Source organism: Xiphophorus hellerii, chromosome 22, assembly GCF_003331165.1.
Source record: "Xiphophorus hellerii strain 12219 chromosome 22, Xiphophorus_hellerii-4.1, whole genome shotgun sequence".
NCBI lineage: Eukaryota > Metazoa > Chordata > Actinopteri > Cyprinodontiformes > Poeciliidae > Xiphophorus > Xiphophorus hellerii.
Window position 1 is genome coordinate 8,397,106 of NC_045693.1, and position 15,224 is coordinate 8,412,329.

Genomic DNA, 15,224 nt, shown 5'->3' on the forward strand with positions numbered 1-15,224 from the left:
AAGATTTTTCTTTTTTGAATTTCCTAAACTTTTTCAACATATAACGACTGTTGAAAAAGGGCCTCCAAACCTAGGTAGGCAGCCCCGAACAACTCAAAAGTAAGTCGTTTATTCAATTCAGTACCAGAAGCTGAGGGTGGGACCACAATTATGATGATGAGAAAGCATATGTATTTTAGAAATACAAATAGCAACATGCTAGCCAATATACCAGCTGCTGATACCAATTCTGTTATCCTTGTACCACTATTTAACTTTGTAGAAATGCCTGTATACTAAAGAGTTGAGTTCATTTATGACCTGCATATTTTTTAAAGGTCAAAATCTGTAAAGTTAGGGTTACTAACTTTACAGATTTTGAAATGTTTCAGCAGCACTTTTAAGATGCAGTGACATCTGTGTGAGAGTTTGCAGTGGAATGTGAGACGGCTTGCCTGTAGTGAGAAGGTGAGCTCCAGGTCGGTCTCCATCAGTCCGCTGGGAGGGAGGACGTACTCGTTTGATCTCAGAAGACGCTTCGAGCCCTGTGAGGCAATGAAAAGTAAATGTTAAAATTTGATGAATAATTATAAAGATAAACTTTAGGTTCTGACAGAGGGCCGTCTTTTTCGTCAATGCATTTCTACCAGTAGAGCAAATGATGTGGAATCTGGGGAAAAAAGGTCAAAAATAAATCTGACTTAAATACATCAATGTGAAATTTGCCAACAGGTATTGCTGAAAAGTAAGTAAGCCTAAACAGAATTAATTTATACATATTTTAAAAAAGCTTTTTTTTTGAAAAAAATAAAAAAAAAGCTTATTCTCTCAGATAACAGTGAGCAAGTCTGGAAGTTTAATTTTTTTCTGCTTTTTATTTTCTTTAGAACAGGCCTGCTCCACATTCACACCTCCATGCAAAGTCGCACCAACCCGTAACCTTGAACAAACAGTCCTCAACTTCATCACTTCTCCCTAGAGAACAGTTTGTTTTTTTGCAGAATAAGAGAAATATTTTGTTTTGAGAGCTCTAAATACGCATCAGCCAAATCTTTACCCTGGTCTGATGCTGTAATGTTAACTACTGCAGCCAATATTCTCTGTTGGAGAAGCACAGCCACTGATTCAAGCTGCTACTTGAAATCACATTAAGCTTTCTTATCTAATGCTTGCCATTCTGCTTAAGACAAACTCATCACCTGAGCTAATTCTGGGAGATGGCCGCCTGAGGATTTAAATACAACCGGTCGTGGCAGTCTCTTCCTAGCGGAAGCCAAACAGCACTCAGCATGTCCCCGTACGACCTCTGGCAGGCTTTAACATGCTTCTCTTGCATGCCATGGATTTAATCCATGAAGTTACTTTTGAATTACAGATTTCAGATTAACTTCACAATCAGTTTTCTTGTTCTGCTGGTTGTAATCCTAAAAACAGGAAAGCATGAAGCTACCACCAACTCATCAGGTTAGGGTAACAAGTTTAGGCCAAGCTTGTAAGCAGACTTTTGTTGTGCAACACTTCTGGCAACGGCAATAAATAAAAAGTTCACAAATCTTCCAAGCGCAGCTTAAGTATCTAGTACACATTCCAATTAACTTAAGACTTCCTCAAGAATAAATTCCTGAATAATGATGTAATGTTGAAGTAGGTAAGGAATTAGGCACAGAGTTACCAGAGTTTCTAAATCATAGCCGGTACTGTTGATCAACTCACTCGATATTTCAGACAGTGTAACCAGTTTGCTTTTGTGCTATGCTACTGTTACTTTGTCTCTCTTTTTAAAGGGGGTCTGAAGTATTTGTATATTTCAGGTATTTGCAGGTGGCTGTAGTTACTAACCTCTGAATACCAGTGGTACGCTGTATCAAAGAACTACTTGAACCACAGTAAATGTTAGATAACTATTTAGGTCCGATTGATTCAGGCTCTCAATGCCAGCAATATACAGTATTCAGTAACACTCATTTTCTGTTGCCTGCCTGAGGTCTTTCTGCATGGAGTTTGCATGTTCTCCCTGTGCATTCGTGGGTTCTCTCCAGGTACTCTGAAAGTCCAAAAACATGACTGTCAGGTTAACTGATCCCTCAAAATTCTCCTTAAGTGTGGGTGTCTGCGTGCACAGTTGTTTGTCCTGTTTGTCTCTGTGTTGACCTGCGACCCCTTCTGACCCCAGTAGGAATACATGTGCAAGATAATTGAAGGATGGATAGTTTTCTATTGCAGTATGAAAACGCTAAGGTAAAGTATTAAAATGTTGTTTCATTGCTAAAACAGCAAAGATTGGCCAGAAGCAACTTTTTAAATACATTTTTGTGGAGATGGAAGCATTGTGAGTCCTTTACACAACAAAAAACCTTTACATCAATTTTAGCTTCTGCTGCTGTTTTGTTTCCTTGGACAACAGCTTTAGCTTCCAACATGCAGCCTTAGCTTCTGAAAGCTCACAATAAGTTGTGAGCTTTCTGAAATAAAACATGCTCGCTCAATATGCTTCAGAGTATCACAAAAAGAGAGTAATAGGCCTTTGACAGTAGCTGTGGTTCTTGTGTTGGTATAACAAGAAAAACTAGGATAAATCTGAGTCTGATCTTGTCAACATCAGCTCCACAAAGAGGCCTTGTATGCAGTTCTTTCGCATGCCCATTGACTAGTATAATGAATCAAGGCAAAAAAAAACCTAGGCACACTGAAATGGCACAACCTTGGCAAGGAAAGCTTGCACTCAATGTCCTCAAGCCCCCTTTTACCCTCAACTACAGCTCCTACAACAATCTCTCAGGGGCCACATGAGGATGGAGGGGTGCCGGGCTCAGTTAGCAAAGCCTCCAAGCAACTACCAGCTCATGGAAAAATGAGTTCAATGTCACATTTCCTCCTATGGTTATCTTTTTAAGCACATTAAAAACTCTGAACTGAATCTCTTGTTTGCAGCAATGACAGGAAGTGTGTTCAGGTCACTCAAAGTGCTCGGTGGGGAATTATATTACAGAGGTTTTACAGGAGTTTGGAGGCTTCTGCTTCCACCCAACACACACTGATGAAGACGCACACAAATATAATTGGATCATATCTCAGCATGCTGCACACCAAAGCTTTTCTGACAGCAACTTGCAATGAAATGGGAACTGTGCACCATTTGTGTCAGAATTCATTGTAAAATTTGGTGAATACGAATGCATTGGGCTGCTTTTAACATGTTTAACATTCTTGAAGTGATAAGAATCAAATCTGATACAACAACTATGCCCAGAAAAAACAAGAATACATCCTCATTACAACTGCGGAGGCCTGGAGACTATCTATATCAATAGCCATATAGAAAGGGTTTCTATATGGGGTTGAGTCATTACAAGGGCTGAGTCTGAACTTGCATGTCACTTAACTTGATGAGTCCCACGCAGATAAAAGAGATAACCATCAACTGTGTTCAACAGACAAGCAATGACGTAAAACAAAAAATTTTGTTATTCACTGTAAAAACAAAGCCGTGCGATTCCAGGCATATTCCCAACTTGTTCCTTCAGCTCCCCGTCGTCTGTTTTTTCCTCCTCACCAAACCTGCTGGAAAATGCATTTAATGCTCCAATTCCAGAACTGCGACAGGCAGAGCTTTACTCAGCTATCCTCGGGGCAGCTCAGCAGAAATGGGGAGATTTCACGCTCCGGAGATAGCGTAGCTCATGGATACGGCCACACTTGGTTGGCCGTCTTTACCTTCAGGACAGCGGCAGCAGGAGGATGCTATGGTTTCTCTTTAAATAGAATTATGCAGCTTTGCAGAGTAACCTTTTAGTTTTCATAATGAAGAGGTCAAAGTTCATTAATTATATACAAGATAAAAACAATTTTGTTGGCCTATAAACCAAATTAATGCAAATGACTATAAAATTCTGTTAATTTGGTTGCTTGTTACATAGACAGCGGGTTGCAAAAGTATTCATATATCACAACTGCAAACTTCAATGAATTTCATTGGTATTTTATGATATATTCCAACAAAATCCATCAGTTCATCCATCCATTCTTACGCCCTTTTCCATAGTGGGATCTGGAAGGGTGCTGGTGCCCATCTCAAGCGAGACATTTCGGGGGAGAGGCGGGGACACCTTGGACAGGTCGCTAGTGCATCGCAGTACCAACAAAGTGCGATGTGTAATTGTGAAGTCAAAGTTCAATTCAGTTTTTTATGTTCAATTCAATTGCATACATTTCAGTTTCAAAAAGTTATAAAACGATACAATAAAATTCATTTGACTATGCCAAGTGGTAAAAGGTTTTCCATCAAGGGAAACAACCCGGTTGCATCGTTTTTATAATTCTGCAGCAATAACTCACATTGAGCATGCACTGGCAGCGCTGGAGAAAAGAACTCTTACATCGGATTCCAATTCTTCTTTTTTTTTACAAATAAAACTCTGAAAAGTATGCCAAGCATTTGTATTCTCGGCCCTGCTGTGTCGGCACATTATGGAATCACTTTTTGTTACAAGTACAGCTGAAAGTCTTTTGAGGGGAGAATCTTTGAGCAAGTCTGTACTTAGTTTGAACATCTAAGATTGTAACACTGACATTTTTGTCTGATTTTTTTTTGTAAGAGTTTGTGGCACAAGTGACATTTATTTCACATTCAGGCAACAGGAAAGGGAGCAAAGAAATGGCCTGGGATCGGGAGTGGAGCCCAGGACAGCTGTGTTGAGGTCTATAGTTTCCTAGTATTGTGCATCTGCCCTGTAAACTGAGCCACAGGTTGCTCCACTTATTCTTCATTAAAAAAACAGCTGAAACTCAATCAGAATGTATGGAGAGCATCTGTAAGCATCAATTTTCTAGTCTTAGCACAGGATCTATACAGGATTTTTATCTGGATCCAAAATAAATCTGATATGAACAGAAGAAATCTGTAAGGGCAAATATTTCCAATCGTGCACAAAAAACACAGATGCAGATTAAGTGATCTAATTTAAAGGACAGAGCAAAAGACAAGCTCCTGTTAACTCCCACCTAATCCTCCTTACCTTTCATAGTCATTATATTGGAACAGCTGATGACTAAAACAACTGAAAACTGACTGTTTCTTTAACTGCCGCTATGCTTGCTGCTACCTGTGTTGCTTTAAGCTGTGCAGTCAGACTACTGACTATAGGCAGCAATCCAACACAGTACAACTGCAGATTAGTCTGGCATATGACCTGATAGAGCATCACACCATTCTGGGTAACAAGTGACTTTGTGACACAAGTAGGCCTGTCACAATAGAAAATTTTGCTAGACGATAAATTCTCCCAGAACTTATTGCGATAAACTATAATATTGTAGTTTTGAGGCAATTTTCAAGTAATATAATAGTAATAATGGTACAAAAATGCAAGAACACATTCTCAAGAATCAATAGCCTTTAAATTGTAATGAACATTTAAACACTGGAACTGGAAGACATTTTAAATATCCCAAATAAATAAAGGAAACAAAAGAAACAACAAATGAAATGAATTATGAAGTCTCTGTAAACAAAATTATCTTTAAAAGAAAAAAAAGGGCTAGATGAGACCAAAGCACCAGACTGAAAACTTTTATCACTCAGTTTTTGGTAAAAAGAGAGAGAAAAGAGAAAAAAACCGATAAATCAAGCAAATGACAATTATTGAGTTTCTTTTCATTTATGAAATTAATTAATTAATTGCTTAGTGACAGGCCTAGTCACAAGTAGAATATTTTAACCACCATAGTCTTATTGACAAGAAGATAAACTGAGGATTATTTTCAGTTTAAATCTAAGCAGGTGAAGGATTTGAAAATAATGTTATAATTTTGGTATGAAAACTAAGATAACTCATCAACTCTGCACAAATTGATCCCAAATGAATGCACGAATCCATCACCAGATGAATGGATGTATGAATAAATGCATTCAGACATGTTAAGAGATGCATGTGTGGATGGACGGAGGCATGCCTGGGCAGATAGATATATTGAATGATGCTTCAAGGGATGTATGAACGCACGTGTGAATTTAGAAATTGATGGAATGCTGAACAACATTAAACAAAGAGTTCAATATTAACTGCTGGGCTTATTTCCCATGTGAATGTACAATAGGCAGTGTGTGTTTCCCACTGTTTTCATGACAGCCTGAGCTGCTGCACAGTTGACATGGGGCTTCTGTCTGTCAGGAGCGATTTATGTCATGCTTTATACCATATTTTTTCTCTCCAAACAGAATTCTATGCTGGATCTTTAAGCTTGAGATAGCAGCCTTTATTTCCACAATAAATTACATAAAATTAAAATCCCTGTCTAAAAACCAGAATGTCTGAAAAGAGTGAGACATAATGTTGGATCCATTGTGGTTGATTTTATGTGGAATTATTAAATAATAATTCAAAGCAAAGATGACAAAGTTTTCAAGATAAATGTTGCAAGCACATGTATGCACAAGCAATCAATGCAAGATGCACAATCCGTCTTAAAGGTGCTAATGCTCCTGCTTAGAGCGGTAAGCCGGACTGCCACCTGAGTGGATGTAAGGCACTGGGGCTTTCGGCGCAGCTAAAGAGGGTTTTATCCTGCAGCAGGATTAGGTGGATGTCTTATCAACCAGGCCAACAATATAGAGCAGGAAGCAGACACAAAGTGAAGCACTGGGTTCAGGCCGAGATACGCCATTTTTAAGGGTCTTGACAATGAATCTTTTCTCATCACACATAGAAGGTTAAGTTACCAACCTGGATTTTGACGGCTATCGAAAGCGAGTTCAGCTCCTTATCCAGTTCTTTGAGGACGACCAGCTTCTTCAGTGTCAAACTGCACAGCCTGAGGGAAACAACAAACAGCAAGAAAAGCACTTAGAAAAAGTAGCACCATCATTACAGGAAAAAAAATCAGTAGCAGGAGTCTGCACTAAGAACCGAGACCACAGATTATACAAAGAAGTCTTTTTTGTTGGATACTATACATCAGAATTTTGTTTAAAATGAGGTAGAAAACATAATTTAACAATTTATATTGTTGGTTTGCAACAACACATTAAAATAAGAAACAGAGCCTAATGTGCATAGACATCTGCTGCTTATGAAAAAATAGAAGTTTTGTCAGTTTTTAACATCAATAGCTTTTATTGCCTTGAAAAACATACTGCAAAAAAACAAAAAAACAATGATCTTAATTCCTGACTTGTAATAAAGAATACTTTTGGATATATACCAAAATTACTATGCTCCCAAATTGAAAACATTGCTGACAGGGTGTTGAATTATTAAAATGTTTAATTTATGAGTCCACAAGTGCATAAAAAAAGCTTCAATTTTATGTGTTGTCACTGAAACCAGACAGAAAGTTCCGATAAATGATTGATTAGCTGCTACAAGCACATCAAAGACGACTCCTGCTCGCTGCCTGGCTCTGTTTCTGGCAGTGGGCTGGTCTGATTACTTATAATTTACTTACAACATGAGTCGATAGGTGAAACTTGATGGTCTTCTCCCAAGATGGGTGATATGGATTTTTATCATAATTTTTAGCAGAATTCTTTGTGAGAACAATAAAAAAGTATATTCGGTTATAAATGTGTCAGTGTTTCAGTCATAGCCCCCTCAAACAAAAATAATGCTCCAAAGTAAAAAATATTTTTCAAGTTGTGTCTCTGTACACCAGTTGGATCAAATAGTGCAACTAAAGAAAAATCTGATGCAGCCTGGTTTAGCTATTTAGCTCACTATTTATACTACAGTATCAGATGCATAGAATGGTGGTGCTGGATTATTTACGTAAAGCCACATTAGGAATGCAAGACATATAAAGGGGATGACAAATATTTTACACATTTATAACTGTGCACTGCAGATATATTTGAGGCTTAAATAGTCAAACAGTTAATAAAGCAGGTGAATCATTGATGTTTGGTAACCAGATCATTAGCCAGCCGTGGCTTTCTTTGGCAGGATTTATGAAAGAAGCGCTGATATTTCAGCATTCCCAGCTCATCATCACTGTGAGCTTTCATGTCGTCTCTGAGGACACAAATTCACATGTAATTAAAACAGTGTGCTGCTGACGGAGGGGTCAGATCAGATGCCAGAAATCCCTTTGTTACCAGACACAAGTATCTCCACTCCAGTCTGCCACTGTGTTTTGTTGTAAATGAAACTCATTGCCATCTGTTCTGGCCCGGTGCCCGGACGTCCTTATACTCTGCGCCAGTTCGCTTTGACACCCAAACAGTAATTTCAGACAGACCAGGTGTTATTAAAAAATACAACAAATATTTGGTTAAAGTAGCTACCAAAGTAACTACCAAAAAACTCTGTGCATTCCTAATGAAGTTTAGAAAAGATTGCTAGTACTGATGCACAAAAGATGGTTTCCCTGCCACTACCAGTCAAAACACAGCTCTGTACCAAAAACTATGTCAACAGTCAAGAGAGAAGGCATTTATGCAGGCATCTCTAGTTCTAGATATCTACAAACACTCAGTGCAATGCAAAGATAAGTGACACGTGTTCTCTCTGTGCCCCAGCTGATAAGCCCCTTTAGGGGTAATACCTCTGGCACTTTTTTGTTTTTCCTGGTAAACCCTTCTGCTTGACTGTTCATGGATAGAAATCCAGCTTATTGTTATATCTAGGAAACCTGGTTCCCTGTCGATCAACAGATTTGATTAGCGTCTGGTTAAATCTGTGGAGAGAAAAATACAACCGACAGCCATGTCTTCACTCTGGAAGGAAAACTGCAAATAGAAGAAACAAGAATTTCCTCTAACATTTCGCTTCCTAGCTGTAGAATTTAATGTCTTTCATGTATTAATGTGGTTTTATTTTAACTACGACAAATAAACCAAACAACCTCTAATTTTAGAGAGCTTTCACATTCCTACAAACGGGGTTCCCTACATATTTTTCATGTAAAAACTTATTACTTTTCCAGGTTCAAATTTCCGGACTTCCTAATTATATTACGGGAGGATGAATTGAGACTGGGCAGATGGTTATCTGAAGATGAACCCTGATGTTTTGGGGTATTTTTTATTTATTTATTCACACCAATAGCTTGTTTACTTTCGTCCAAATCAGTTGATGATTTTGCTAACTTGTAACTTGTTCCGGCAGCTTGGTTTTTTTTCCCAAAGAGAAAGAGAAAGTGAAATGAAAATGAACCAAAACCTGTCATCACAAATCAGGCAAGAAAGTTTAGTGACCCGATGTTTCCGAAGTCAAATTTAATCGCTAGAAAGTTTCTGGATACTCTTTCAGGCAAAGTTATCGAATAAGTAAGCAGAATGATTTTGAGAAGATGTGTTACAAGTCGCATATGGGCTTATATGTCACAAAAAACATGCACTGCCTTTCTTTATTCTACCACATACAAGTAAACGGGGCACAGGAAGGCATTTCACTCAAGCTTGCAACATACATCTACGTTGCAGCTGCTTCGAATTGAGTCGCATTATTGCTATACACAAACCACTCTAGAGTTCATTTTGAGATCCACTCCTCTGGTCTTGGTACAATTGTTTTGGTCTTCATGCTAGTGAGGTTGCCATGTAGACATCTACAGAAAAAAACGACATCAAGTGGGGAAAATGAACCAGAATTTTAAACAGACTAAACATGTCATATGTAAAATCCTAAAACTCAGTCAGATCTACAGTACTCTTGCATGATGAAAGGAAAGATTTACTAGAGAACTCAAATTGAACCATATGAAGATGGTAAGACAACTGTAATTCCAATCAAGTCTCCTTCAAAGTAACATATACTGCAAGGAAATCTTTTACAAAATATAATCTTATGTGACTGACAGACATTTCTAGTGACTGGCTGAACTTTACTGTCATCTTAAAATGAACAGTTTCATACTGGCGCCCAGTCAGAGTCTGAGCACTTCACAGCTTGAAATGTTTAATCTATATGCCATCGCTAACAGCAACAGAGCAGCCCTGCTTCATCTAAGCCCATTACTCTCTCCATGTCACTCACTAAATGTTGACCTTTTTTAGCCTTTACTTTGCCGTCGCTGGTCCAAAGCTGTGGAATTCATTACCTTTTGAAATTGCAGACCATCAATGATGAATTAAAGCTGCTTTTAGCACATAGTATTAAAGCGACATCTTTAATACCATGTTTCTACCGATGTTAATTTGTTTTGATTTTATATGTCTTTATTCCAGTGTATGTTTTTAATTCTTCCACTAATAAAAAGCACTTTGTCTTGGTAGAAGGCTGAAATTATTAATTGTTATTAATCAATTATTGAAGTAATTGTCAACTAATTTAGTAATCGGTTAATCACCAACTGGAGTATAAAGACTCAAAAAAGGCCATTTACTGAAAAATCAAAATAGATTAAGCCAAAACTTTACAAAAATAAAAAGATACATACATTTAAGATAAAAACACCTTTGTCTGTAAAAAGGCTATAGAGAAAAAAACTTCTCAAGTACCCAACTTTCAGCATCACCTGGTTCAGATTTACTAAAAGAATGCTATTATTCCATTTTAGGCAATGAAATGTTTATTTTCTCATTTTAACAAGTAGAATGTAAAAATACAGAAGTTAAATCTGTAGATTGCGCTAATTTTTACGTGATAATCATCAGATTAATTGATTACTAAATTAAATGCTAGCTGCAGCCCTACCTGGTAGTGTCTGTTATAAGATGTGATGCCAGTAACCATTGGTTGATTGGTTGATTGATTGGCCATTAGAATCAAAAACAAGGGTGATTCTTCAGGTAAAACAAACTTTAAAAAAATCCAAATTAATAAAATGCTCAACTAAAGTAGTTTTGCAAGGAACTACGACATCTTGAAGAAGACAGGAGCACCAGCAGGAAATTTAATGCTACAAGTGAGTCCTTTAAAAAAAGGGATCAGCACAACAGAAAGCTATACATTAGAGAAGCAGATGAAATTTCTTGCTGTGCTCTTGGTTGAATCATTAAATAATCATAATACATTATTCCTCAAAGTGAAGCAGACAGCTACTGTTGAAACTAATGTGTAATGTGAGATAGCTTATCTGTGGCTACAACCATCCAACAATAATCTGGGCTGAACAAACAAAACTACTTATCAGGCAGGGCACTCACTCTGCCGTAGTTAAATATTTGACTTTAGATAAAACTGCAGCAATCGTGGGTAAAATGATGACTTATGACTCCTTTAAAAGTAGAAGAAGATTAACATCATGTTTCACTACAAAGTGTAAAGTATTTTGCAATATGCAAACCAACCAAATATTACGGCAGACAAAACAGTCATTATAACATGGCTAACATGCACCTGCCTCTTAAGGCCTTCTTTACCCCCAAACTAAGCATAAAATCCATCCAGAAAAAATTTGGTCTCTGCAGAGTCTAGGATAAGTCATGTGAACCATATCTAAGAGGTAAGGCTCTCCTCATTATCCATAAAGGAGCATCAAAGGTCTTTATACCGCTTTGAGCATGCACAAACTCTCTGTGGCGGTCCATTGTTTTGGCTGCAGTGTACTGTGACTGATTCAGATTAAATTTTATTGACATGAGAATGTCAATAAAATTTGACAATGAAACACAAATTGCATCTTACCAAAAACAATTGAGCAGTAATAGAATGACATATGGAGCAGTAATATAGAATACACAAAATGAATTGTATATAAATAGGTGTTGCTACACAGATGTACCTGCTATGACTATAAATATGTTGCACAGTAGCAACAATGTATACATAGCTGTCCAATAACTATACAGTACAAAGGCTATGACTATAAATGTGTAATTCAGTAGGTGTACAGGCCCTCCGTAATGGTTGGTTTCCTTTCCTGGTGGCCTTCGGCTGAGTTGCTGCTGCAGATAAGTGAATGATCTCTCTGTTCTTTTTCCGTAGAGGATGCAATTTCTCCAATAATTATATCTTTGACCTCATCTCTTTGATAGACAGAGCTATTAAAAGGAGCTATTAAGACGGCTACCTACGAGCTCTCTCTCCGTTTTTCTATCACATACATCTACTAAGCTAGCAATTCTCAGATAAGTAACTGATAAGTAACCATGTCTCTTTCCTAGACATGGGTGCTAACAGAGCTAATGCTAAGCAATGTTTGTCATTGAATCAAAATGATTAAACAATACTGGTATTAATTTGATTCCTGTAAAATTATAGGTGAATTGGACCTATTTGTCTAGTAATAAGCATTAAGAGTCACTATAGCTGTGCAAATAAACTGAACAACACAATTCAAAGTCTCAACTACAATTATTTTCTCTGTCAAAGCAATGCTAGAAATGGACTAAATATGGACAGATAGGTGGTAGTCAAAAATGCAGAATGACTGCAACCTCTGACATGTCTGGTTTTTCTCCCGCAGGTTTTGCTGATGACAAAACTTGGAACAGTACTAAGCCTTTTGTCTGCAGCTTTTGCAAAATGATGACCCTGTCTCATATGATAGCACAGTTTACATTACACTGACACTGCAAAGTTTTTAAACATAAACATACTTTGAAATCCTCGTGCCTTAAAACGTTTGGAAATGGAATAATAATGGATTATATGACTGTAGGCATCTGGGAGAGAACATAATTTATAGAAAGGCAAACTTAGACCTTAAAGCTTTGTCTGACATTACAAATGACATGAGCTAAGGCAAAATAAGACATTGTGTTGCATATCTCCAAAAAGGAAGTATCTTTAGATGTGAATCCACATAAAACATATATAAAACACTGTTGCTGTTCTTTTTATTTAACGAAAGGCCCGATGTACTGTTTGAAACAATGAATACATGGCTGTAAAAATTTTAGAAAACCGTCTCTTTGGCAGGAACTGATTCATGAGATCTAAATCATCTTCTTTCAAGGCCGTCAGCCAAAGAAATGCTTCCACTTTCAGAGTACATGTGGTCTCTATCACTGTTCTATTTCTGGACTTCTATGTGATAGTACAATTTCTAACAAAAACACTGTAATTTATGGGTCTCCCAAAAATAGCAGCAGTTGGAGCCAGGGGAATACTCTACAGTAAGAGATGGACTGATCAGGCTTTCTTCTGGCTGATAATAATTTCCAGTTATGTTCAGGTTCTGACCCGTCAATTCTAATTTCGGACCATTCAATTATTTTTCTGAGGGAAAATACATTTATTATGAATGCCACATACTTTTCGTTTTAAAATTATCTACTTTTCCAGACTGATACTTCTAAAGGTGATAGCTTCTGTTAGCCAGTTTTAAATATAAATTCAAAATGCCCCCATGAAATTCTGGCAGGTATTTCTACAATGGTTAGAAATACCAAACTCAGGCTGGATACATAGACAAATCGACCATTATCGACAGATGTGTGGACAGATGATACATGGAGGAACAGACGGACAGATTGATGAATGAACAAATAGACCAAAATGGACACTTGGATGATAAACACTTGGATGTATGAACACAACTCTATGGTAAAACCTTTAAAAATGGAAATATTTTTCCACACTTTTTTCATAAATTCCAGACTAAGACTGAACAAGAACCCTAACACTGCAGGTCCCCAATCTTTATTTGGCTTAAATCATTGATGGACGAATGATTTTGGCAGTTTTTAGTTATGATGCATTAGTAATTTTTTTTGGTATTTTACCTTCAGACAGCGGGATATATAGTCTTTTTCCAATCCCTAACCAAATCATTGCTGCATATAAAAATAAAAAAATGAAAACTGAGAGATGTGTGAGATATGACGGCTTAAAAAGTGACTGTGCGACATAGCTATTATGCTCCGGCTGCTTAGCGATCTGACCCAAAGATACGGCAAAGGAGCACTCTGACTTTAACAATATCCTGACACAACAGAAGGGGCACTTTTGCTATTCTTTTCCCTGGTCAGCAATCTAGTTGATGTTTTGCCAGTTCCATGCCTTCGGATCACTGCACAGTATTTGTCAGGGGCACAAAGCTGGGGGAAGTGGTGAATGAAAGCTGAGTGATGTAACAGAGTGCTGGATGAAAAGAGACATTTTTTGTTCGGTATGTGTTCATGGGAGTTTCAGCCTTAAAGAAAAATTTTCCAGTAATGCTTTCACTACTTTTAACAAACCATTTCTTGATTCTTTGTGATGAGAAGAAAGTCAGATTCAATTAATAAAGCATCCTGTAACAGAATGCTCTACAGTAAATTCTCCACTTCTTCAAACTGAGTGGTACTGTCCTACATAAGTGGCAGATAAAAAAACACTCTGAAGAAAAGGCACTTTCTGACGAAAGCCAAAGTACTAGGTTATATAATAACGACACAGTTTGTTCTTGTTTCAATGTATAATTCAACCCAAATAAAAGAAACGCTGTTCTGAAAGCAACTTCTTTTGAATATTTTATTTGCCAACACCAAGCACAAGTGCAACTCTATTCAAAATGGGGACTTGCAAAAGGAACAACTAAAATCTCCCCAGGCTACAAAACAACCACACTTGCTGCATCTGATTTAGATTGTCAAAATACAAAGCCAAAAACCACATATTGAAACTATATGTTGTAAATCCCCAAAACTCATTAACACCATCATGAACAAGCTGTCTTTTTCATATATTTCCTTATTAAACTAAAAAGCAACATCAAATGGAAAGATAAGCCTTTTGTGCAAGCTGTGCAAAAGCAAGAAGATTAATGGTTAGTTATTTGGAAAAAGTTAAATTAATTTCTAGGCCAATAAAAGTGGCCCAAACCAGAAAAGACCAAAACAGTTTTAAGAGATTTACACAGTAGTGTGTGCCATATGAGCTTAGTCTGCACTTGGGCTTCACTCAAAACCTCTTTTAGACCCCAAATATCTGGTCATGTGTGCCAGATGGCCATATGCTGATTGAGCTTTAAATCCCTGAATGAAATCTTCTCATGGTCACAGTGTGGAGAAAAACATGAAGAGAGTAAACAAAGTAGAAGTCTCTTTTAAAGCAAAGCCAGAATTGTGTGATTGTCAAGTTTAACAACAGCTAAAAGTACTATTCAAAAATGACAAGAATAAAGCGTTTGTGAGATAAATTTTAAAGAGGCAACCAGGTTTTACAGCTACAGTCTAGGATTAAGAGAGCTGTCCATGTGTGTTTAGCAGGACTTATGGATGTCAATACTTTGCTTCCAGCCAGAAAAATCCATAGATCAGTATGGAAGTGTTGCAGAACCAGAGAAAATACCACTGTAAAAAACTGTAGTAATTTTGTTCTACACAAAATACCATTTTGTATGAATCAAGATGGCATTTTTTTCCTATACAAAATGGTATT

At 37.3% G+C, this 15,224-nt stretch overlaps 1 protein-coding gene across 2 annotated transcripts in view; it reads right to left on the reverse strand.

Moving 5' to 3' along the window:
* LOC116712820 (phosphofurin acidic cluster sorting protein 2) overlaps positions 1-15,224 on the reverse strand; it is a 53,550-nt gene that overhangs the window by 24,155 nt on the left and 14,171 nt on the right. For both annotated transcript variants that reach the window (XM_032552659.1, XM_032552658.1), the window contains exons 2-3: positions 6,702-6,789; positions 435-524 (exon numbers count right to left, since the gene is read on the reverse strand). In XM_032552659.1, the coding sequence (XP_032408550.1) occupies positions 435-524; positions 6,702-6,789 (178 nt within the window). The remainder of the gene's footprint in view (positions 1-434; positions 525-6,701; positions 6,790-15,224) is intronic.